General features: G+C 48.9%; 2 protein-coding genes across 3 annotated transcripts in view; one reads left to right on the forward strand and one right to left on the reverse strand.

Annotated features, from left to right (window-relative positions):
* Positions 1-11343, forward strand: part of LOC122944123 (tubulin monoglycylase TTLL3) — a 55947-nt gene extending 44604 nt beyond the window's left edge. Inside the window, 3 exon segments of the mRNA XM_044302352.1 lie at positions 231-666; positions 743-1349; positions 10886-11343. Coding sequence (XP_044158287.1) covers positions 231-666; positions 743-1349; positions 10886-11103 — 1261 coding nt within the window. The 3' untranslated portion in view covers positions 11104-11343.
* Positions 11344-12913: 1570 nt separating this feature from the next.
* Positions 12914-24952, reverse strand: RPUSD3 (RNA pseudouridine synthase D3). Of its 2 annotated transcripts, none has more exons than XM_044301459.1 (9): positions 24674-24952; positions 22842-23005; positions 22301-22345; positions 21916-22012; positions 21162-21269; positions 20975-21059; positions 20610-20736; positions 14214-14353; positions 12914-13896 (listed from the first exon to the last, which is right to left on the reverse strand). In XM_044301459.1, the coding sequence occupies exons 1-9, from the start codon at positions 24772-24774 to the stop codon at positions 13696-13698; spliced, it is 1068 nt and encodes a 355-aa protein (XP_044157394.1). In that variant the 5' UTR covers positions 24775-24952; the 3' UTR covers positions 12914-13695. The 2 variants fall into 2 exon arrangements, 1 of the variants encoding a protein (XP_044157394.1); XR_006390879.1 differs by having other exon boundaries at positions 13757-13896; positions 20590-20736.
* Between the last annotated feature and the right edge of the window lie 258 nt (positions 24953-25210).

The following is a 25210-nucleotide window of genomic DNA, read 5'->3' on the forward strand; positions in this document are numbered from 1 at the left end:
TCATGAGAAAATGTTACTTACTTCACCTTTATACTTAGCGGCTGCTTGATCTAGGTTGTCCAATGAACTGGGTCTTCTTAAAATGTGTGCTACAGGTTAAAAGATAGAGTTCCAGAGTCTACATCTTTGTCTAAGTGTAACTTTCAGACATTACCATCGACCAGAAACAAGTTGATGAGACATCTTGTAGGACATTTCTTTCTGATGGATCACATATTTCTCCTCTCCAGATCCATCCACTTATGCAATAACTCCATACAAAAGAATTTTGAGAACTCCCGTACTCGTCATCCTCAGGTTCCTGCCGATAATATGTGGTCTAGCGATCAATTCCAGATGCATCTCCAGAGGTTGGGAGAAAAGAGAGCCTGGGAGGAGATCATTGTGCCAGGGATGAAGGCTGCCATCATAAATGCCATGCAAAGTGCCCAAGATGTAGTAGAGTTCAGAAAAAGCAGCTTTGAGTTATACGGGGCCGATTTTATGTTCGGAGAGAACTATGAGCCCTGGTTGATTGAGATTAATTCCAGCCCAACCATGGCACCATCTACAGTTGTGACCACCAGGCTTTGTGCTATGGTTCAGGAGGATACTTTACGCGCAGTGATTGATCGAAAGTATGATCGCAACTGTGACGTTGGTGGCTTCGAACTTATCTACAAACAGGTACATCCAGTAGTTTACATAGTGATCAGACCTTAGTCGCTTTACCAGAAACATATTATATTCATTTTTATTTCAGCCTGCTGTGGATATTCCTCAATATGTTGGCATCAATTTATTGGTGGAGGGCTCCACAGTGAGAAGGCCACGTGCTCCTCTCTTAAAACCCCTCAATGGACCTGTAAACATCAGTTTTACTCAACCGACCAACCAAAGATCCCTCTCCATGGTGCAAAGCCAGACATCTAATGTAACCTCAATTATTGGGAACCAAGATGCTTCAAGAAAAAGGTCAACGATCCCATATTCAACGTCCAAGTCTTCCCGGACCATACACAACCCTCACACCTTAAAAAGGGCAAAAACCACAGTCATGGGTAAAGAAAACATTGCAATAGCAGAAGTAAAATGTGGACGTGAGAGCGTGGAACTTGTGAGGCTGTCCAGCAAGTTGGGGTCGGAGCATAAGGATATGACCAAATCCTTGGTGCACAGGAAAAGCATGTCCAAAGGAGCAGTGACCCATCTCCATCAGCGTCTGCTCGCTGCTCCTAAAATGTCTCTCTCCGAGAAGCCACCTTTAATAAAATACCTAGCTGGCCAAAGGGATGGGATACACCTTGACTTGAAGTTCTCCAGCCTTGACCTTGGAGAAATTCATCTTCTCAAAAACTTTCCAAGGACAGGTAAGGAGAACCGGGCACAATATGGCAGCCCTCAGTATGACAGGAGAAGAGAAATGTCTTATTGTATGACCAAAAGTCCTCATCATTCAGGGAAGGTTATGGATTGTGGCTGGAGATCCAGCATATCTGGAAATGGCTGTAGACTCAACATGATTGCTAGTTATTACCTACAGCGATATAAAAACCACCATGTGGCTACTGCAAAAAGTTCTAACATTGTATCGATAGTGTAAAGGAGATCTCCAGCCTCTAGCACAAGGATGTCCGACCTGCGGCCCTCCAGCTGTTGCAAAACTACAACACCCAACATGCCTGGACAGCCTACAGCAGGGCATGGTGGGAGTTGTAGTTTTACAACAGTTGGAGGGCCGCAGGTTGAGCATCCGTGCTTTAGCACAGTGATGGCTAACCTCCAGCACACCAGCTGTGGTGAAACTACGACTCCCAGCATGCTTCATTCATTTCTACGGAATTCTGAGAACACCCAAGCAAGTGTGCATCTTGGGAGTTGTAGTTTTAATACAGCTGGAGTGCCGGAGGTTAGCCATCACAGCTCTAGCAAGACTGGGCTTAAAGGGGTTCTGCACTTTGTTTTAACTGATGATCTATCCTCTGGATAGATCATCAGCATCTGATCGGCGGGGGTTCAACACCCGGGACCCCCGCCGATCAACTTTTTGAGAAGGCAGCGGCGCTCCAGCAGCGCTGCGGCCTTCTCACTGTTTACCGCCGGCCCAGGGACGTCACAACTAGTATCAACTAGCGTGGGCGGGGCTAAGCTCCATTCAAGTGAACAGAGCTTGAATGATACTAGTTGATACTAGTCGTGACGTCACTGGGCCTGCGGTAAACAGTGAGAAGGCCGCGGCGCTGCTGGAGCACCTCTGCCTTCTCAAACAGCTGATTGGCAGGGGTCCCGGGTGTCGGACCCCCGCCGATCAGATGCTAATGATCTATCCAGAGGATAGATCATCAGTTAAAACAAAGTGCAGAACCCCTTTAAAGGGCATCTGTCAGCAGATTTGTACCTATGACACTGGCTGACCTGTTACATGTGCACTTGGCAGCTGAAGGCCTCTGTGTTGGTCCCATGTTCCTATGTGCCCACATTGCTGAGAAAAATGATGTTTTATTACATGCAAATGAGCCTCTAGGAGCAACGGGGGCGTTACCATTACACCTAGAGGCTCTGCTCTCTCTACCGCTGCACTTTGACAAGGCCAGCTGTGAGTTTTTTTCTCAGCAATGCGGGCACATACAGGGGCGTAGCTAGAAATGCATGGGCCCCATAGCAAAAATAATTTTATGGCCCCCTCACCCCCCCCCCAGTGTCATCCACAGATCCCCCTCCCCTAAATAGTGCCATCCACCACAGATTCCCCTCCCCTAAATAGTGCCATCCACAGATCCCCCTCCCCTAAATAGAGCCATCCACCACAGATCCCCCTCCCCTAAATAGTGCCATCCACCACAGATCCCCCTCCCCTAAATAGTGCCATCCACCACAGATCCCCCTCCCCGACGCTCACAGGAGCACATTTATAAACGAATCAGTAACTTTAATAATGTAATCATTGACATCGCTGATCTCTTTACTTGGATTTGGATATCTTACTCTGTCTTAGCTCCGGTAACGGTAACAGCAGGCAGTGCTCACTCACTGATGTCACGTGCCTGCGCCGCCTAGTGGGAGGAGCAAGCGTGTGACGTCAGTGAGTGAGCGCCGCCCCCCGCACTGCCTGCTGTTACCGTTACCGGAGCTAATCCAATCCAAGTAAAGAGATCAGCGATGTCAATGATTAAATTATTAAAGTTACTAATTAGTTTATAAATGTGCTCCTGTGAGCGGCGTGGCCCTGTATATTCTAACCCCCAGGCAAGCGTCCCCGTCACCATGGGAACGCCTGGGGGTTACAATATGATCGGATCTTCTGAGTTACTCAGTGGCCTGGCTGGAGCCTCCCCAGCCTCTTTGTCGGCCTGGCCCTGCGTGAGCCTGCTCCAGTGCTGACTCCTTGTCCCCAGCCGGGCCCGAGCCGCGGACCGCCCGCGCCCCGCGGCTCGGGCCTGGCTGCCTGTGTGTGTGTAAATAAAAAAAATCAACAGAAGGCGGCCCAGACGGGCCCCCAGTGGCGTAGGGCCCCATAGCCACTGCTATGGCGATCCCTACGCCACTGGGCACATATGAACATGGGACCAACACAGATGCCTTCAGCTGCCAAGTGCACATGTAACAGGTCAGCCAGTGTCATAGGGACAAATCTGCTGACAGATGAAACATAGAATGTGTCGGCAGATAAGAACCATTTGGCCCATCTAGTCTGCCCAATATACTGAATACTATGGATAGCCCCTGGCCCTATCTTATATGAAGGATGGCCTTATGCCTATCCCATGCATGCTTAAACTCCTCCACTGTATTTGCAGCTGCCACTTCTGCAGGAAGGCTATTCCATGCATCCACTACTCTCTCAGTAAAGTAATACTTCCTGATATTACTTTTAAACCTTTGCCCCCTCTAATTTAATACTATGTCCTCTTGTAGCAGTTTTTCTTCTTTTAAATCTTCTCTCCTCTTTTACCTTGTTGATTCCCTTTATGTATTTAGCAGTTTATCATATCCCCTCTGTCTCGTCTTTCTTCCAAGCTATACATGTTAAGGTCCTTTAATCTTTCCTGGTAAGTTTTATCCTGCAATCCATGTACTAGTTTAGTAGCTCTTCTCTGAACTCTCTCCAAAGTATCAATATCCTTCTGGAGATATGGTCTCCAGTACTGAGCACAATACTCCAGATGAGGTCTCACTAGTGCTCTGTAGAGCGGCATGAGCGCCTCCCTCTGTCTACTAGTAATGCCTCTCCCTATACACCCAAGCATTCTGCTAACATCTCCTCCTGCTCCTCAGACACTGAGGTTAGGACTGTATCACTGATTTTATATTCTGCTCTTGGGTTTTTACGCCCCAGGTGCATTATCTTGCACTTATCAACATTACATTTTAGTTGCCAGATTTTTGACCATTCCTCTACTTTTCCTAAATCCTTTTCCATTTGGTGTATCCCTCCAGGAACATCAACCCTGTTACAAATCTTTGTGTCATCAGCAAAAAGACCCACCTTACCATCGAGGCCTTCTGCAATTTCGCTGATAAGGATATTAACCACTTCAGCCCCGCTAGGTGAAACCCCCTTCATGACCAGAGCACTTTTTACACTTCGGCACTACACTCCTTTTACCGTTTATCACTCGGTCATGCAACTTACCACCCAAATGAATTTTACCTCCTTTTCTTCTCACTAATAGAGCTTTCATTTGGTGGTATTTCATTGCTGCTGGCATTTTTACTTTTTTTGTTATTAATCAAAATGTAACGATTTTTTTGCAAAAAAATGAAATTTTTCACTTTCAGCTGTAAAATTTTGCAAAAAAAACGACATCCATATATAAATTTTTCGCCAAATTTATTGTTCTACATGTCTTTGATAAAAAAAAAATGTTTGGGCAAAAAAAAAATGGTTTGGGTAAAAGTTATAGCATTTACAAACTATGGTACAAAAATGTGAATTTCCGCTTTTTGAAACAGCTCTGACTTTCTGAGCACCTGTCATGATTCCTGAGGTTCTACAATGCCCAAACAGTAGAAAAACCCCACAAATGACCCCATTTCGGAAAGTAGACCCCCTAAGGTATTCGCTGATGGGCATAGTGAGTTCATAGAACTTTTTATTTTTTGTCACAAGTTAGCGGAAAATGATGATGATTTATTTTTTATTTTTTTTTCTTACAAAGTCTCATATTCCACTAACTTGCGACAAAAAATAAAAAATTCTAGGAACTCACCATGCCCCTCACAGAATACCTTGGGGTGTCTTCTTTCCAAAATGGGGTCACTTGTGGCGTAGTTATACTGCCCTGGCAATTTAGGGGCCCAAATGTGTGAGAAGAACTTTGCAATCAAAATGTGTAAAAAATGACCGGTGAAATCCAAAAGGTGCACTTTGGAATATGCGCCCCTTTGCCCACCTTGGCAGCAAAAAAGTGTCACACATCTGGTATCGCCGTACTCAGGAGAAGTTGGGGAATGTGTTTTGGGGTGTCATTTTACATATACCCATGCTGGGTGAGAAAAATGTCTTGGTCAAATGCCAACTTTGTATAAAAAAATTGGAAAAGTTGTCTTTTGCCAAGATATTTCTCTCACCCAGCATGGGTATATGTAAAATGACACCCCAAAACACATTCCCCAACTTCTCCTGAGTACGGCGATACCAGATGTGTCACACTTTTTTGCTGCCAAGGTGGGCAAAGGGGCGCATATTCCAAAGTGCACCTTTTGGATTTCACCGGTCATTTTTTACACATTTTGATTGCAAAGTTCTTCTCACACATTTGGGCCCCTAAATTGCCAGGGCAGTATAACTACGCCACAAGTGACCCCATTTTGGAAAGAAGACACCCCAAGGTATTCCGTGAGGGGCATGGCGAGTTCCTAGAATTTTTTATTTTTTGTCACAAGTTAGCGGAAAATGATGATTTATTTTTTTTTCTCTTTTTTCCTTACAAAGTCTCATATTCCACTAACTTGCGACAAAAAATAAAAAATTCTAGGAACTCGCCATGCCCCTCACCCCCCTGTCACTGATCACCCCCCCTGTAAGGCTCCATTCAGACGTCCGCATGATTTTTTACGGATCCATGGATACATGGATCGGATCCACAAAACGCATGCGGACGCATGCCTTACCAGGGGGGGGGGGGTGATCAATGACAGGGGGGTGATCAATGACAGGGGGGTGATCACCCATATAGACTCCCTGATCACCCCCCTGTCATTGATCACCCCCCCTGTCATTGATCACCCCCCCTGTCATTGATCACTCCCCTGTAAGGCTCCATTCAGACATCCGCATGATTTTTTACGGATCCATGGATACATGGATCGGATCCACAGAACGCATGCGGACGTCTGAATGGAGCCTTACAGGGGGGTTATCAATGACAGGGGGTGATCAGGGTAATCACCCCCCTGTCACTGATCACCCCCCCTGTAAGGCTCCATTCAGACATCCGCATGATTTTTTACGGATCCATGGATACATGGATCGGATCCACAGAACGCATGCGGACGTCTGAATGGAGCCTTACAGGGGGGTTATCAATGACAGGGGGTGATCAGGGTAATCAGGGTGATCACCCCCCTGTCACTGATCACACCCCCTGTAAGGCTCCATTCAGAAATCCGCATGATTTTTTACGGATCCATGGATACATGGATCGGATCCACAGAACGCATGCGGACGTCTGAATGGAGCCTTACAGGGGGGTTATCAATGACAGGGGGTGATCAGGGTAATCAGGGTGATCACCCCCCTGTCACTGATCACCCCCCCTGTAAGGCTCCATTCAGACATCCGCATGATTTTTTACGGATCCATGGATACATGGATCGGATCCACAGAACGCATGCGGACGTCTGAATGGAGCCTTACAGGGGGGTTATCAATGACAGGGGGTGATCAGGGTAATCAGGGTGATCACCCCCCTGTCACTGATCACCCCCCCTGTAAGGCTCCATTCAGAAATCCGCATGATTTTTTACGGATCCATGGATACATGTATCGGATCCACAGAACGCATGCGGACGTCTGAATGGAGCCTTACAGGGGGGTTATCAATGACAGGGGGTGATCAGGGTGATCAGGGTGATCACCCCCCTGTCACTGATCACCCCCCCTGTAAGGCTCCATTCAGACGTCCGCATGATTTTTTACGGATCCATGGATACATGGATCGGATCCACAAAACGCATGCGGACGTCTGAATGGAGCCTTACAGGGGGGTTATCAATGACAGGGGATGATCAGGGTGATCACCCCCCTGTCACTGATCACCCCCCCTGTAAGGCTCCATTCAGACATCCGCATGATTTTTTACGGATCCATGGATACATGGATCGGATCCACAGAACGCATGCGGACGTCTGAATGGAGCCTTACAGGGGGGTTATCAATGACAGGGGGTGATCAGGGTAATCAGGGTGATCACCCCCATGTCACTGATCACCCCCCCTGTAAGGCTCCATTCAGACGTCCGCATGATTTTTACGGATCCATGGATACATGGATCGGATCCGTAAAAATCATGCGGACGTCTGAATGGAGCCTTACAGGGGGGTGATCAATGACAGGGGGGTGATCAATGACAGGGGGTGATCAGGGAGTGTATATGGGTGATCACCCGCCTGTCATTGATCACCCCCCTGTAAGGCTCCATTCAGACGTCCGTATGCTTTTTGCGGATCCGATCCATGTATCCGTGGATCCGTAAAAATCATACGGACGTCTGAACGGAGCCTGACAGGGGGGTGATCAATGACAGGGCAGTGATCAATGACAGGGGGGTGATCAGGGAGTTTATATGGGGTGATCATGGGTGATCAGGGGTTTATAAGGGGTTAATAAGTGACGGGGGGGGGGGTGTAGTGTAGTGTAGTGTTTGGTGGGACTGTACTGAGCTACCTGAGTCCTCTGGTGGTCGATCCTAACAAAAGGGACCACCAGAGGACCAGGTAGGAGGTATATTAGACGCTGTTATGAAAACAGCGTCTAATATACCTGTTAGGGGTTAAAAAATTCGGATCTCCAGCCTGCCAGCGAACGATCGCCGCTGGCATGCTGGAGATCCACTCGCTTACCTTCCGTTCCTGTGAGCGCGCGCGCGTTCACAGGAAATCTCGCGTCTCGCGAGAAGACGCGTATATGCGTCCAGGAGGAATAAAGCAACCACCTCCCGGACGCATATGTGCGTACAGCGGTCGGGAGGTGGTTAAACAATATGGGTCCCAGAACAGATCCCTGAGGTACCCCACTGGTAACAAGACCATGGTCTGAATATACTCCATTGACTACAACCCTCTGTTCTCTGTCCCTCAGCCACTGCCTAATCCACTCAACAATATGGGAGTCCAAGCCCAAAGACTGCACTTTATTGATAAGCATTCTATGCGGGACAGTATCGAAAGCCTTACTGAAGTCTAGATAAGCGATGTCTACTGCACCTCCGCCATCTATTATTTTAGTCACCCAATCAAAAAAATCAATAAGATTAGTTTGACATAATCTCCCTGAAGTAAAGCCATGCTGTTTTTCATCTTTCAATCAATGGGATTTTAGATGTTCCACAATCCTATCCTTTAAGTCTGGTTTCCATTAATTTCCCCACTATTGATGTCAGGCTTACTAGCCTATAGTTGCCCGATTCCTCCCTACTACCTTTCTTGTGAATGGGCACAACATTAGCCAATTTCCAATCTTCTGGGACGACTCCTGTTGCCAGTGATTGGTTAAATAAATCTGTTAATGGTTTTGCTAGTTCACCGCTGAGCTCTTTTAATAGCTTTGGGTGTATCCCATCAGGCCCCTGTGACTTATTTGTATTAATTTTAGACATCTGACTTCGAACCTCTTCCTCTGTAAAGACACATGCGTCAAAAGATTCATTAGTCTTCCCTCCTAACTGAGGTCCTTTTCCTTCATTTTCCTTGTATTCATTGAGGCAGTCAGCTAGTTCTTTATCTTCTTCCATATACCTTCCTTCCTTTTGTTTTTAATTTGGTAATTCCTTGTTTTAGTTTCCTTTTTTCATTTATGTATCTGAAGAATGTCTTATCGCCTTTTTTCCCTGACTGAGCTAATTTCTCTTCTGCCTGTGCTTTAGAAGCTCTTATAACTTGTTTGGCCTCTCTCTGCCTAATCTTATAAATTTGCCTGTCATCCTTTTTTTTTTTTATTTGTATAATTACTAAAGGCTATCTTTTTGTTTTTAATGATTTTGGCCACTTCTGCTGAGTACCACAGTGGTCTCTTCCTTTTTTTTGCTTTTACTGACAAGCCTAATGCAATTTTCTGTTGCCTTCAATAGTGCCTCTTTTAAGTAGTCCCATTGCTCCTGGACTCCATTGAAACTGTTCCAGTCTGATAGGGACTCGTATACCACTAATCTAATTTTAGAAAAGTCAGTTTTTCTAAAATCTAAAAAACTTTTGTTTTTGTGTGGTGTGACTCAGTCACTGTACTTATAGTAAACCACACTGACTGGTGATCACTAGATCCCAAGCTTTCCCCTACAGTAATATCAGATACCAAATTCCCATTTGTGAATACTAAATCTAAAATGGCCTCCTTCCGGGTTGGCTCCTCAACTACTTGCTGTAGAGATAATCCCAGTAGGGAATTTAGAATATCTGTACTCCTGGCAGAACTAACTATTTTGGTTTTCCAGTTTACATCAGGAAGATTAAAGTCTCCCATAATGATAACTTCCTCCTTCAATGTCATTTTAGCTATTTCCTCAACTTGTAGCTCATCTAATTCTTTGACTTGGCTAGGTGGTCTATATATCACACCTACACGAGTTATGATTGTCAAACTGCAAGGTAACCCAAACTGACTCTAAATTGGTCTCGCTAACTTGTATTAAATTAGATTTTATGCTATCTTTTACATACAAGGCCACCCCTCCCCTCTTCTTGCCTTCTCTGTCTTTCCTATATAGAGAGAACCCTGGTATTGTTATATCCCAGTCATTACTCCCATTGCACCACGTTCTCAGTAACAGCCACTAAATCTATATTCTCAGATGCCATTATAGACTCAAGTTCATTGATCTTATTCCCTAAACTGCGATCATTTGTAGACAAGACTCTGAGCTTGTCATTTCTTAACCTTTGTGCTACTGGCATTGTTCCGGGGGGCAGTCGGACTGCCGGATTATCACTCTTGTGCCCCCCTTTCCTAGTTTAAATGCTTCTTAGCAAATACTTGGAACTGTTCACTGCTTTGCTTGCCTAACAATATTAAGGATACGTCGTCTATCCCTGCTAGCGGTAGCACCAGGGAGACATCTCAACACCATTTTTCTCAAACTTCACACCTCTTATGATGGAATCCCCACCAACAGCTGCTTACTATCAGTCCTCACCTTCTCCTTTTTGTCTTTGGCTGCAGTCTTGCATACTTTAGGCATGGGAGATGATTGTTTCTCACCCACTGTGCTTGAGCCATCCTCCATGTTGCTCTTGCGCTCTGAAAGTGCTGCAAATGAATTATGGAGAGCCAAAGACTGTAGGACATGTCTTCTATCAACAATTCTCAGTCTACCAGAACCTGCAGTAACCCATCTTCTATTTCTAGGGGGCCTCTGTGGCAGGGGCATTGCAACATTCTCAGCCTTAGTTTGTTTAACGGTTAATTTACAAATCTCAGATTTCAAAAATGAAATGTCCTGCTGCATTACGGAGAGATGTCTACAGATCAGACAGCATCCAAATGCCCTTTAATGGTGACATTAAGGACCCCTTAAGACTCCAATAGACAATGCAGCTTAGCTGGAGTCACTGATCATAGCCATGACCTATAAGTGGCATAAGCAGCATATGTGGTATATATTGTCCTGCCTATGGGGACAATGGTTGGTAGATCGGAATGGCATACAATCAGTATGGGTTGCTGCTATATAATTTTATTTTTTATATTCAGGGCTGGACCCCCTCCGGATGCCATGCTTGTTTTGCAAGGGACCTTCTTCTCTGAGCAACAGCCTACAGGGAACCTGCAGCTGCACCAGGAGCGCTAAACTTCCAGTCAAGCCCATCCGTTTCCAGCTCACCAAGGGAACCCACCTTGGCAGGTGCCATGAAGGAGCAGAGCCCCTCACGGCCCGGGGCACGGCCATCCTCACGTCGCTGCTGCTGTGATCCTTACGGACAGAACTTACAGGGCCACCCAGTGACATAATGGTGCTGACTATAACAATGGCTACTTCTTACCTCAGGTCTGAGCCCCAAGGAGAACCTCCCTGTGGGATCTTTTACTAGGACTGACCCGACAACAGGTCAGCTCCCTCCAGCCCAATAAACTCCTTGTCAGAGAGACAGTTTGGGTGAAAATGCATTAAATTCCTCATGTAGTATGACGGGTGAAGACATTACTAAGATATCACTATTGGGTGATGTCACTAATAAAAGGCGGGGCTGCGACAACCACACCAAAACAGTTGTCATGCTTAAAAGGGGTTGTCCTATGACCTCTAAACAGTGGAAACCATAAGCAGATTTACGGTTTTCACAAGTCTTAATATGTGAACTGAATGCAAAGCTTAGGCCCGTTTCACACTTGCATTGTTGCATTCAGGTTTTGAGATCCGGCAGAGGATCTCAAAACCGGAATTAAACGGATACGTGGCACTTAATACATCCGGATGCATCCGTTTCGGCCGAAATCCGGTTGTATTAGATCAAAACTGAACAAACTGAATCCGGTATGAAAAATCATTTTAAAGTCAATGGGTGCCAGATGTGGATCCAGCACCATTGACTTACATTTTATTTTTATTTATTTTTTATGTCGGTTTGTTCTGTTTCGCAGACCGGGCACAAAACCGCAGTTTGTAGCGGTTTTGCGTCCGGTCAAAAAAAAAAAAAAAAAAAAAAAAAAACGGAATGAGTTTTGATCAGTCTTGTCCCCCATTGACAATGAATGGGGACAAAACTGATCAGGCAGTATGTCCCTGCACAGTCTGACACTATTGGATAGGCAAGGACACACCCAACTGGTAACACCCGCCTGGACCTTCATTAAAGACTGCTGGCAATTCATTTATAAATGTCTAGTACAGGGATCAGAAACCTTCGGCACTCCAGCTGTTGTGAAACTACAACTCCCAGCATGCTCTTTCCACTTGTGTGGGAGTTTAGAGAGCAGCCAAGCAAGTGTGCATGATGGGAGATGTAGTTTTACAACACCTGGAGTGCCGGAGGTTGCTGACCCCTGGTCTAGTAGGAATAACAGAGGTATGGCAGAACAGATTTATAAGAATAGATGCGTCAGAACTGTAATTGCATTGGAGGGGGGGGGGGGGGGGGGGTGAAAGTAGTTAGTAAAAGAGACGTGTCAGGAGAGGTTAAAGGGTCCTCTTTAAGGAGGAAGATTTAGCAGTTTACATATAGAATTAATCTGCATAAAACATCCAGTTTTTATCCTGTATTAAACTCCAGAGCTGAACTCACTGCAGATTTCAGGGGTGAAGTGAGCCAGCATTCTCTGCTAGTTATCTTTAGGATAGGTCATCAGTATCAGAAAGGTGTGGGCGTGACACCTGGCAGCCGCCAGCACCAGAACAGCGAGCGCCACACGGAAATGCCACTACACAGTGAACGGAACCATCTGCTTCTGGGTTTGATAGTCAGTTCTGGTGCCGGATCCACACTGAGCGAAGGGTAGGTCATGAATATCAATAACTTGGAAAATCCCTTTACGCGTCGGCACAGAAGTGGACCTGGTGTCCTTACACTGGGCGCTGTAAAGTAATCGGATGTAGGGGAAATTGTCCCACTGCATTATAGGAGCTCAGCCGCACTGTAAGGGGGGTCTCTGACAACAAGCCTGCAGTCTCCAACAACAAACAGCAGAATTGCAAATCTAGCTCTGGAGTATGAGACAGGATATAACAGTAAAGACATAAATATACAGACAAGTACAGAGGAGGGACGCAGTGCACAGTAAATATAATGTATTTTTATTATAACATCAGTGCACATCAAATCTCATGAGGCTCCTCTACAAACAGATTATTTACAGCTGTAAGAAAATACCCCACCCCTATAATATAGTAAACAGCATCTGTCAGCAGGATCGACCCTATTAAACCAGGCATACTGTGTGTTAGGATTGATCTTGTCCCTTAGGGAAAATGCTCCACAACCGCCTTTCCCGTTCCCCTTGAGTGACAGGGCCAGACGGCCTCATTGTCTCCCTGCCTGGCCCTTGCAAATGCACGCGCCGTTGAATGTTCAAGTTGGCGCATGCACAGTATATCGCGGTCACCGCTGCAGAGATCTATAAAGTGTATGAGCCGACTGAACATTCACCAGTGCATGATTACAGGGCCAGGCAGGAAGACCATGAGGATGCCTGGCCCTGTTACCCAAGGGGGGAGAGGTCGAAAGGCAGCAGGTTTCGGAGGGGCTAGGCCCACCCTATGGTGTATTTAACAATGGATTTCAACTAGAGGGGTTGTTTCACACAGCAGGATCAACCCTGAACCGACAGCTTGCCTGGTTTAATGGGGTTGATCCAATACTAATAAAATTATTATAGTTATATACATTAGACACTGTATAAATACAAACCCATCCTGACCGTAAGGCAACTGGCTGCAGCAGGAGCTCTCCTCCATTATACTGACACACCAAGCTCTACCCTATCACTGAAGGTCCACCCTGTGTTTTCAGCCAAGCTTCTACAAGGCTGCACAGGATCAGGCATTCATTTTTAAGTGTGCTGTCCCTTTAACGATCAATGAGAGCAGATCGCTTCATCTTAAGATGCAGAAGCTCCATTGTCCGCTGGAAGAAAGGAGGTGGCGGAGCAGTGAGATGCGTTGAGGAGCCGTCTGGCATCAGCAGATGGTGCAGGTGAAGGTGAAGAGGTATCCGGGGCACCTGCTGCTCTGTTAGATGCATCTTACCGAGAATCTTCTCTTCTATCAACTGTTAACACACAAAAAAAAAAGCACATTAATCAATTACTACAGGGATATTTGTCAGCAAGCTGCTGTTGACAGATCCTATTCTTTGTCTATTTAGTGCTTTCTTTACATAATGGTGCCCTACGGTGAAGGAGCTGTAGATCTGACTGGCTCATGTTCCCTGAAGAATGATATACGACATTATAACACCCCAACAGGAGAAGTCTCTTCACTCCCGTCTGACGAGGTTTAGATTAACACTGGAGACAAAGTATTCAGAGCCTCCGACGTTAGTAACTTGGGACCCAACAAGCCTAAAGACAAACATTTATGCTTTACCTGTGGCCTTGGGGTTGCAAGATCCAGGGGTACGTGGATGTTCTCTCCTAATATTTTTGCCACTCGTGCACTGTAAATGTGGTCGCCTAGTATCGGGCAGAACTTTAGTGTGCAGTGAACCAAAAGTTGCTCTCTATAAACTAAGAGGGAAACCAAACAAACAAAATATACTGTCACATTTGAAATTTAAAAGAACATTGACATCTGCTAAAAAACATTACTTGGGCTACTTTCACACCAGCGTTTTTACTGGATCCGGCAGGGTTCAGGAAAAACGCTTCCGTTACTGATAATACAACCGTCTGCGTCCATTATGAACGGATCCGGTTGTATTATCTGTAAAAGGGACCCCGTCACCTGGATTTCACTTACTGAGCTATTAACATCACCACATCAGTCTCCACCAATTACATTAAATATACAAGTATTACAGCCCTTTGTCTTTTCATTTATCTAGAAAATGGATTTTTTTTTTTGAATCAGATCATTTTTTATTGAACATTTTACAGTGTAACTACACGTTTCATCACAGTACGTACAAGGATGACATAGAGACATATCGTCCACATGGCTAATAACAAACAGGACACCAGACTATGTGTAGTAATCAAGTTTCAATCCAACCCCCCCCCCACCCCTCCCATCCCACCCCACCCTAACCTGCAAAATACAAAAGGCACATTGTTAAACATTTCTATTCAGACGCCGAAACGACAGCCATGGCTCCCACAATTTTTCAAATTTCGCTGGGCATCCACGCTTCTGGTATACCATCCGTTCATAACTCAGCATCACGTCAACCGCACTTAAAAATTCGCCTAGAATTGGCGGTGCTGTCTGTATCCAATGTAGGGCAATTAATTTTCTAGCAACATATAACAGTCTACCTATAGCTACTTTATGCACCTGACCGGTGGCCAATTCAGAGACATACCCCAACACACACACCTTCGGGTCAGAGGGTATTCGTACTTTGTAAACATCCTGCGTTGTCTGACGTACCATCTCCCAGTACCTCCCCAACCTCTCGCACGTCCACATCATATGCATCAAATCTGCTGACACCACAGAGCATCTTGGACACTCATCAGTGGGTCTAAACCCTATACGGAACAAAAAAACCGGTGTTTGTAGACTCTATGGACAATAAACAGCTGCGAGAGTTTACGCCCTTCACTCAAGGAAGAGAGAGGTATCGCCTCTAGTATGTCAGACCACTGGTCGTCAGTTAATCCGCCAACATCTTTCTCCCATTTACTTTTAGCCGCAAGCGGGTGTGACAATAGAAACTTATCAAGCAGCATCTTGTATATACAGGAAATCATACCTCTCCTCGCCCCCCTGGACAGAATCTGGTGCAATGCAGCATCTCTCCCCGCCATCACAGTTGCACCTTTAAATGTGGAGTTGTATGCATGTCTCACCTGAAGGTACTTATAAAAGTGAGTTCTAGGCAGTTCATACTTCTCCTGAAATCTGGCAAATGACATGAACTTCTTTTCCTCTAAAAGATGTCCCAGCCTTAGAATACCCTTCCTTTTCCATGCCCCAAACTCAGATAGGGAGAGGAATTCCGGCAGCACGGGATTATCCCACAGTGGAGTGTATTCCGTATTGCCGAAAACCCCCCTCAGGAGCTTGACCTTACTCCACACGGACTGCATCAAGTGTCCCAAATCACCCAACGGACCACTCCTCCCAGCCCCCCTAGTCTCAAGGAGTAGCAGTAAGTCACTAAAGGACAAGCAATGCTTAAACAACTGACACGACATCTCACTCCACTCCAATTCCATCCACCCCTTAAAATGTTGGCACTGTGCCGCCAGGAAGTACACCCAGGGGTTTGGCACTGCAAGGCCCCCTTCCGTTTTAGGATATTGCAACGTTTCCAGCTTAATTCTCGGTTGCCCCTTCCGCCATATGAGCTCCCTGAAAATAGCATTGATTGGGACAAATTTGGACTTTGACAGCCAGACCGGGGAATTATGTAGAACATAGAGTAGCTGGGGCATCAACACCATTTTAATGAGATTAGCTCTTCCCGCCACTGACAGAAATAGTTTACACCATGCCTTAGTTTTGTTACGAAATTTAATAACCAGCGGGTCAAAATTAAGGCGCCCCAAAATCTCGGATTCTCGGGGATATATGGATACCCAAGTACTTAAAGGTCGCTACACATGGAATACTTCTGTCTCGCACTGTCTGTGACTGCACCTGCCCGTCAAGCAGCATAATCGCCGACTTACTCCAGTTGATAGACAGACCCGACAGGTCCCTGAAGCTATCAATGATTTTCATAGCCGCTTCCAACGATGGACCAGTATCCCCCAGAAAGAGCAAAGTGTCGTCTGCATACATCGCCACTTTATTATTAACTATCCCATATTTGAACCCCCGAATGTCCGTTGATTTCCGAATCGCTGCGGCTAATGGCTCAATCGCAACTGCAAATAGCAGAGGCGACAACGGGCACCCCTGTCTAGTACCCCGGCCCAGGCAGAACTTGGGGGACACTCCTCCATTCGCCCTGATACATGCTTTGGGTTTAGAATATAGCACCCGGACCCAGGATATATATTCATCTCCAAATCCCATATATGCCATAACTCTCCACAGGAATCGCCACTCAATGCTGTCAAAGGCCTTGGCCGCATCTAAAGAAAGGATTGCTCGATCTCCAACATTATCAGCTGGAAGTTGAATACTGGCAAACACTCTTCTAATATTAATTGACGTTGACTTCTGAGGCATAAAGCCAGTCTGGTCAGGGTGTATGATAGACAAAATCACTTTAGACAGACGCATGGCCAAGACCTTTGCAAGCAACTTAACATCAGCGGAGAGCAACGATATCGGTCTATATGAGTCAGGGAGAGAGTGATCCTTGTCCGGCTTAGGAATGACTACTATTACCGCCTCCTGCATGGACGGAGGCTAGAAAATGGATTTTAATCATATATTACCTGGATAAGGAGCCCAAGGTGCTGTCCCTCCGACCAGTGGCCCGAAATCTCGCACATGCACCGTGGATACATGTCAGCGCCCGCAGAACGAAGTGCGCATCAGCCAGCTTCGCTCGACCCGGAAATGCGCGAGATTTCGGGCACAACACATTACGTCAGCGATAAGCAGTGGGGCGGTGCTGGGCTCCACCACCTGGAGGGACAGCCCCTTGGGCTCCTTATCGAGGTAATTAACATATGATTAAAAGCTATTTTCTAGACAAATGAAAATACACAGGGCTGTAATATTTATATATTTTAATGTAAATCGTGGAGACTGATGTGGTGATGTTAATAGCTCAGTAAGTGAAATCCAGGTGACCGGGTCTCTAACATAGCCAAGATGGATCTGTCATGAACTCCATTAAATGTCAATGGGGGACGAATCCATTTTCTATTGTGTCAGAAAACAGATCCGTCCCCATTGACTTGCATTGTGCCGCATCCCATGACGGAAAGAAAGCCGCAGCTTGCTGCGGTTTGCTCTCCAGTATGAAAACACAACCAAATGGAAGGAAATACATTTTGGCGTAGGGCTGCACGATACATGCCAAAATTAATCGAATCGTGATAATCGGCAAATGCGATATGGCGATTTGGCTGACCCGAAAATGCAGCGATTATATATGAAGGGGCCCCGCGCACATAACTGGCTTTGTGTGTAAAGTATTTTACTAGTGTGTAAAACAATCTCTCTCCTATTGATAACAGGACCGGCCTCTGTACTCACTGTCACGATGAATGCACTGCAGCGAGCTGGCCGGCCGGCGCGTGACTGACGTCACCTAGTAACGCTCCTGCTTCCTGAAGTGGGAGGAGCGTTACTTAGTGACGTTAGTCACGCGCCGGCCGGCCAGCTCGCTGCAGTGCATTCATCGTGACAGTGAGTACAGAGGCCGGTCCTGTTATCAATAGGAGAGAGATTGTTTTACACACTAGTAAAATACTTTACACACAAAACCAGTTATGTGCGCAGTTTAGGACACATAGGGCCATGAGGGGGACCAGCATAAGATGCTATATGTCCTCCACAGATCCCCCCCCACAACAGCGCGTCCTCCACAGATCCCCCCCCCCCACAACAGCACGTCCTCCACAGATCCCCCCCCACAACAGCGCGTCCTCCACAGATCCCCCCCCCCCCCACAACAGCGCGTCCTCCACAGATCCCCCCCCCCCCCACAACAGCGCGTCCTCCACAGATCCCCCCGCCCCCCCACAACAGCGCGTCCTCCACAGATCCCCCCGCCCCCCCACAACAGCGCGTCCTCCACAGATCCCCCCCCCCCACAACAGCGCGTCCTCCACAGATCCCCCCCCCCACAACAGCGCATCCTCCACAGATCCCCCCCCCCACAACAGCGCGTCCTCCACAGATCCCCCCCCCCCCCACAACAGCGCGTCCTCCACAGATCCCCCCCCCCCACAACAGCGCGTCCTCCACAGATCCCCCCCCCCCCACAACAGCGCGTCCTCCACAGATCCCCCCCCCCACAACAGCGCGTCCTCCACAGATCCCCCCCCCCCACAACAGCGCATCCTCCACAGATCCCCGCCCCCCCACAACAGCGCATCCTCCACAGATCCCCCCCCCCCCCAACAACAGCGCATCCTCCACAGATCCCCCCCCCCCCCCCACAACAGCGCATCCTCCACAGATCCCTCCCCCCCCACAACAGCGCGTCCTCCACAGATCCACCCCACAACAGCGCGTCCCTCCACAGATCCACCCCACAACAGCGCGTCCCTCCACAGATCCAACCCCACAACAGCGCGTCCTCCACAGATCCACCCCACAACAGCGCGTCCTCCACAGATCCACCCCACAACAGCGCGTCCTCCACAGATCCACCCCACAACAGCGCGTCCTCCACAGATCCACCCCACAACAGCGCGTCCTCCACAGATCCACCCCACAACAGCGCGTCCTCCACAGATCCACCCCACAACAGCGCGTCCTCCACAGATCCCCCCCCACAACAGCGCGTCCTCCACAGATCCCCCCCACAACAGCGCGTCCTCCACAGATCCCCCCCACAACAGCGCGTCCTCCACAGATCCCCCCCCCCCCACAACAGCGCATCCTCCACAGATCCCCCCCCCACAACAGCGCATCCTCCACAGATCACCCCCACAACAGCGCGTCCTCCACAGATCCACCCCACAACAGCGCGTCCTCCACAGATCCACCCCACAACCGCGCGTCCTCCACAGATCCACCCCACAACAGCGCGTCCTCCACAGATCCACCCCACAACAGCGCGTCCTCCACAGATCCACCCCACAACAGCGCGTCCTCCACAGATCCACCCCACAACAGCGCGTCCTCCACAGATCCACCCCACAACAGCGCGTCCTCCACAGATCCACCCCACAACAGCGCGTCCTCCACAGATCCACCCCACAACAGCGCGTCCTCCACAGATCCACCCCACAACAGCGCGTCCTCCACAGATCCACCCCACAACAGCGCGTCCTCCACAGATCCACCCCACAACAGCGCGTCCTCCACAGATCCACCCCACAACAGCGCGTCCTCCACAGATCCACCCCACAACAGCGCGTCCTCCACAGATCCCCCCCCACAACAGCGCGTCCTCCACAGATCCCCCCCACAACAGCGCGTCCTCCACAGATCCACCCCACAACAGCGCGTCCTCCACAGATCCACCCCACAACAGCGCGTCCTCCACAGATCCACCCCACAACAGCGCGTCCTCCACAGATCCACCCCACAACAGCGCGTCCTCCACAGATCCACCCCACAACAGCGCGTCCTCCACAGATCCACCCCACAACAGCGCGTCCTCCACAGATCCACCCCACAACAATGTCATACCCAGCTGCGTCAGCGGCTCATATGGGAAAATCCAAGCAAATAGACCTCTAGCACAATTCCTTTAAAATATTGCATCGTTATCGCAATTTTTAGGGCCCTAATCGCAATCGCACAAAATTCCCATATCGTGCAGCCCTATTTTGGAGCATTCCGATCTGTTCAGTTACAAGTTACATTTTGTCTCCAATGAATGGTGTAAAAGTAGCCTTATCTGTACTGATCCTGAGTTACATCCTGTATTACACTCCAGAGCTGCACTCACTATTCTGCTGGAGAAGTCACTACCTGCCTTGTTCTGAGTCATGAGCTACTGCCTATAGCAGGCATGGCCAACCTGCGGCTCTCCAGGTGTTGTAAAACTACAACTCCCACCATGCCTTGCTGTAGGCTGGATCAGTGTCTGCACAGGTAGTCCTGCTGGTGTACAATCTGATGCAGGAAATTCTATCTGGCTCCCTACATTAGAGACGCTCAGCTAAGCGATGCCTAACCCTTTTCTTTCTAAAATTCATGCAACCCCCTTAATACTAACATCTGGTGGCAGGTCCGTACCGCTCATGGGCTGCAGCTGCAGAAGAGAGCAGCCCTCCGCAGAGTGGAGAACCCTGTACCTGGTTCCTGTCCTCTTCACCTCTCTCCTCTCCAGGCTTCCTTTAGACGGATGCATCACAGGGACAACCTAAGAACACAATATATAAGCCAGAATTACAGCAATCCGCCACCTACCTTCACTGCATAATAAGGAATTTTATGTAGGCACTGTGTGGCGGTATTATCTGGGCACTGTAGGTATATAATAAAATTCCACCAAACATTGTGTGACACAGGAGCCTCAAAAGAACCTGATCATATCCTACTGAAAAAGCAGAACTGGCTGTGAAAAGGCCAGAGATTAGCAGATAACTTATTTTTCTTACTAGATCCCGGTCGCCGATATTCTCCACTTTCAGGGCCACGCTTATCTCCCCTTCAGCCGGACTGGGGGTGCCAAGAGTTACAGCACTGAAAACAAGGAGTCCATTAATACCCATATTACATAGTCAATCACAGAGTAACAGCAAAGTCGGTAAATTTGCACGTAACGGATGGAGAGAGAGCGCTCACCAGAATGTTGTGATTGGCCGCTCTGATCTACGGCACACAGCGTAAAAATCTTCTAATTTCTTCGTGGTGATATGACAAGTAGAGAGCAGAACCAGCCCAGAACTCTCCCTACAAGAACAGCACACTGGGGAGTCACACAAGAAAACACCGCCAGACCAGACACATGAGAAACCTTCAACCTGCTCACAAATGCATTTGTGTCCATAGGAGCAGTATTATAGTAGTTATATTCTTGTACATAGGAGCAGTATTATAGTAGTTATATTCTTGTACATAGGAGGCAGTATTATAGTAGTTATATTCTTGTACATAGGAGCAGTATTATAGTAGTTGTATTCTTGTACATAGGAGCAGTATTATAGTAGTTATATTCTTGTACATAGGAGCAGTATTATAGTAGTTATATTCTTGTACATAGGAGCAGTATTATAGGAGTTATATTCTTGTACATAGGAGCAGTATTATAGTAGTTATATCCTTGTACATAGGAGGCAGAATTATAGTAGTTATATTCTTGTACATAGGAGCAGTATTATAGTAGTTATATTCTTGTACATTGGAGCAGTATTCTAGCACTTATTTTCTTTCCAATATATGAAGTTATACAATTTCATATTACTTAGTGCTGTAAGTAGCTGCTCTGTAAGAATCATTTTTGTAGTGTACGTAGAATTTATACTATAATTACTCCCTAGCTGGAGAGTACCATAGTACTAAAGTAAGAACCATTAAATTGTACATTTCTCATACATACTTTGGCGCAGCTTTCACCACGTGGAGATCTGACTTCATCTGCAGTATCTGCTTTAACTCTGGGAGTATGGACACCACTGAAAGCCCCTCTGAACTACCTGATGGCAAAGAGGGTGACAATGTGTGTACTACAATCAGATAACAGTCCTATATGTCCTAATACAGAATATGGATTTCTATGGGATTTGGGAGGAATAGAGAAATTGAGAGCCGAGTCTGGTGTACAGGCACCTGAAGCATCCGGAGGACTTGTGTTGGTGTATTACATTTCATTCAAATAAAACTACGTAATGCTACCTTTCCCCTGTGGGGGCGCTGCAGGGAAATTGAACATTTTCTGCCAAGTTCCCCACAGCCGATAGGTTTAATACCTGGTAATCACTTACTTGTAATGGACAGCCCCTGGGGTTTGTTGATGGCGACAAGTGGACCTAAAGATAGAACACACCTGTAAATGGGATGTCAGAACCACGATTATAATTTATAGACTCCTCCCTCTTTTTGAGGATCGGTCGATGTGCGTCAGTCACATGAGCTCATTTAACTAGTTGGTCGAGCTGCTTGAAGTTTAGAATGAGGCTCATTAACATGTAGGTGTCAGACCCTCCTCACAGTATTAGGGCTCATGCACACAACTGCGGTCCGCAAAAAATACGGTGGACGTCCGTGTGACATCCATATTGCATCCATTTTTTTGCGGATCCATTTTAACAATGCCTATCTGTCTGCAAAACGGACAACAGGACATTCTATTTTTTTTGCAGAAAGGTCATGTGGACATACGGAAACGGAATGCCAGGGAGTCATTTCAGTTTTTTTTTTTTGTGACCCATTGAAGTGAGAAGTTCTGCAAAAAAACAAAAACACGGAACGGACAAAGAAAATAAAATATGTTCAGGTGCACGAGTCCTTAGATGGACCACTGACCTTCCATATGCACCACATTCTGTGCCAGGTGCTCACACAGCGACTCCTTGCTCATCTTTTCCACAGTCGTGACTCCTGGGTTCCTCAAGATGCTGGATCTTTCTTCTTGGATTCTGGAGGGAGATCTGTGCCCCTTCTGCTTAGTCTCCAAATGTTCCTGATACCTGCAGGAAAGGAAACCCCATAAGTCATGGAATATGTCTTGTATTCGAAGGCTGGCACTGACTGCATATGGCACTGTTATGGGCACACACATGTACCCCTCAACATTACGTGGGGTTGGGGGGGGGGGGGGACACACACAATCATGGGACGGGGTGAATACGGATTTTGGTATCACTATGGAAGAATGGTAGGATATGGCACCGTCATGGGGGCCTTTGCGGTTGGTGCTGACATAGTTAGGCATTCAGTACCGTCATCATAGAACAGAAATAAAACAAATGGCGCTCCATGATGAAGAACCGCAGGTAAAGGACACACAAGCAGAGCGGTAAGTATCAACACCCACCAGATGGAGTTGTGCAAACCGGGCACAATCCTGAACAGCGCATGCAGGGTCGAAAGGAGCACTGGTAATCGGCAGCACCGCTCACCAGGGATCCACAGCAGAAGGCGCGCTCCCCGCTGGGGGGGGGGTCTCTGCAGAAGGCGCGCTCCCCGCTGGGGGGTCCCTGCAGAAGGCGCGCTCCCCGCTGGGGGGTCCCTGCAGAAGGCGCGCTCCCCGCTGGGGGGGGGGGGTCCCTGCAGACGGCGCGCTCCCCGCTGGGGGGGAGGGTCCCTGCAGACGGCGCGCTCCCCGTGGGGGGGGGGGTCCCTGCAGACGGCGCGCTCCCCGCTGGGGGGGGGGGTCCTGCAGACGGCGCGCTCCCGGGGGGTCCCTGCAGACGGCGCGCTCCCCGCTGGAGGGTCCCTGCAGACGGCGCGCTCCCCGCTGGAGGGTCCCTGCAGACGGCGCGCTCCCGCGGGGGGGGGTCCTGCAGACGGCGCGCTCCCCGCTGGGGGGGGGTCCCTGCAGACGGCGCGCTCAGCTGGGGGGGGGTCCTGCAGAGCGCGCTCCCCGCTGGGGGGGGGTCTGCAGAACGGAGCGCTGCTGGGGGGGGGTGCAGAAGGAGCGCGCTGGGGGGGGGGCCCTGCAGAAGGCGCGCTCCACGCTGGGGGGGGGTCCCTGCAACGGCGAGCTCCCGCTGGGGGGGGGGTCCCTGCAGACGGCGCGCTCCCGGGGGGGGGGTCCCTGCAGACGGCGCGCTCCCCGCTGGGGGGGGGTCCCTGCAGACGGCGCGCTCCCCGCTGGGGGGGGGTCCCTGCAGACGGCGCGCTCCCCGCTGGGGGGGGGTCCCTGCAGACGGCGCGCTCCCCGCTGGGGGGGGGTCCCTGCAGACGGCGCGCTCCCCGCTGGGGGGGGGTCCCTGCAGACGGCGCGCTCCCCGCTGGGGGGGGGGTCCCTGCAGACGGCGCGCTCCCCGCTGGGGGGGGGGTCCCTGCAGACGGCGCGCTCCCCGCTGGGGGGGGGGGTCCCTGCAGACGGCGCGCTCCCCGCTGGGGGGGGGGTCCCTGCAGACGGCGCGCTCCCCGCTGGGGGGGGGTCCCTGCAGACGGCGCGCTCCCCGCTGGGGGGGGGGGTCCCTGCAGACGGCGCGCTCCCCGCTGGGGGGGGGGTCCCTGCAGACGGCGCGCTCCCCGCTGGAGGGTCCCTGCTGCCACCATGCTCACAGTACAGTTGGGAGGTCCCTGCTGCTGCTGTCCTCGCCATGCAAACTGTCCCTTTCGGTGTGCAGATCCCGCCTGTCTCCTCCATGACCCGTACCCCACATTACACTCAGGGCACTCACCAGGGCGCCGAGCATTTCCTCCTTGCACAGCCCAGGCTGCCTATCCCGGTTACTGTTCTCCAGCCGCTCCTCATCGCTGTGTGCCCGTATACAGCCGCCATCTCCGCGTCTCACACATCAATCCCGCTCTGTCTTCATCACGCCGTTCTACTGGCAGCTGACATCTTGTTTCGCACTGCGCATGTGCATAGCAACACCAAGACTGCCGGGAAATGTAGTTTTATTTTTTTCACTCAAGGACAGAGAACATCCAGGTAAGACTCGGTGACCCTGGTGACAGGCTCCTCCCACGCTTTATAAAATTGCGCCCTATGGACTTTCTGACGTCACGAGGTCACGTGATTTAATGTTGCAGTCACGTGGCTGACACCTGAAGACCTGTTAGGAGGAGGATGCTGGGAATTGTAGTTTTTCAGCAGTTGTCAATTCACCAATAACTACACCTCCAGTCATGATTCACTGTCAGGTTTTATCTGTTTGTGGGACAGCTGGGTGACCATTACAGCTACCACAGGGGTAGTCACCTGGATTCTGTGT

The sequence above is a fragment of the Bufo gargarizans genome, chromosome 7 (genome assembly GCF_014858855.1).
Source record: "Bufo gargarizans isolate SCDJY-AF-19 chromosome 7, ASM1485885v1, whole genome shotgun sequence".
Taxonomy (NCBI): Eukaryota; Metazoa; Chordata; class Amphibia; order Anura; family Bufonidae; genus Bufo; species Bufo gargarizans.

Bases quoted from the DNA above. Each gene is read 5' to 3' on its own strand.
- RPUSD3 (XM_044301459.1), bottom strand. From the start codon at position 24,774: ATGGCGGCTGTATACGGGCACACAGCGATGAGGAGCGGCTGGAGAACA. The intron at 23,006-24,673 runs GTGAGTGCCCTG...CCTTTCCTGCAG, and splicing joins AGGAAATGCTCGGCGCCCTG to GTATCAGGAACATTTGGAGA. The intron at 21,270-21,915 runs GTATGTATGAGA...CTGTTCTTGTAG, and splicing joins GTGGTGAAAGCTGCGCCAAA to GGAGAGTTCTGGGCTGGTTC.